This window comes from Haliaeetus leucocephalus, unplaced genomic scaffold, assembly GCF_000737465.1.
Source record: "Haliaeetus leucocephalus isolate CR32 unplaced genomic scaffold, Haliaeetus_leucocephalus-4.0 Scaffold566, whole genome shotgun sequence".
NCBI lineage: Eukaryota > Metazoa > Chordata > Aves > Accipitriformes > Accipitridae > Haliaeetus > Haliaeetus leucocephalus.
The window spans coordinates 4407740-4408130 of NW_010973002.1; the positions used below are offsets into that span (position 1 = coordinate 4407740).

The following is a 391-nucleotide window of genomic DNA, read 5'->3' on the forward strand; positions in this document are numbered from 1 at the left end:
CACCCCCCAGTCCTACGAGGAGCTGCAGACCCAGCGGGTCATGGCCAACGTGCGGGAGCGGCAGCGCACGCAGTCGCTGAACGAAGCCTTCGCCGCCCTGCGGAAGATCATCCCCACGCTGCCCTCGGACAAGCTGAGCAAGATCCAGACCCTCAAGCTGGCGGCCAGGTACATCGACTTCCTCTACCAGGTCTTACAGAGCGACGAGCTGGACTCCAAGATGGCAAGCTGCAGCTATGTGGCCCACGAGCGGCTCAGCTACGCCTTCTCGGTGTGGAGAATGGAGGGCGCTTGGTCCATGTCCGCGTCCCACTAGCAGGCGGCGTCCCCCACCCGCATCCCCCCGGCAGGAGCCCTAGGTAAGGCAGGGACCCCGAAACCGGCGGGGAGA

At 65.7% G+C, this 391-nt stretch overlaps 1 protein-coding gene across 1 annotated transcript in view; it reads left to right on the forward strand.

Annotated features, from left to right (window-relative positions):
• LOC104838117 (twist-related protein 1-like) overlaps positions 1-391 on the forward strand; it is a 1980-nt gene that overhangs the window by 905 nt on the left and 684 nt on the right. Inside the window, exon 2 of the mRNA XM_010577664.1 lies at positions 3-359. Within this exon, the coding sequence (XP_010575966.1) occupies positions 3-316 (314 nt within the window). The 3' untranslated portion in view covers positions 317-359. The remainder of the gene's footprint in view (positions 1-2; positions 360-391) is intronic.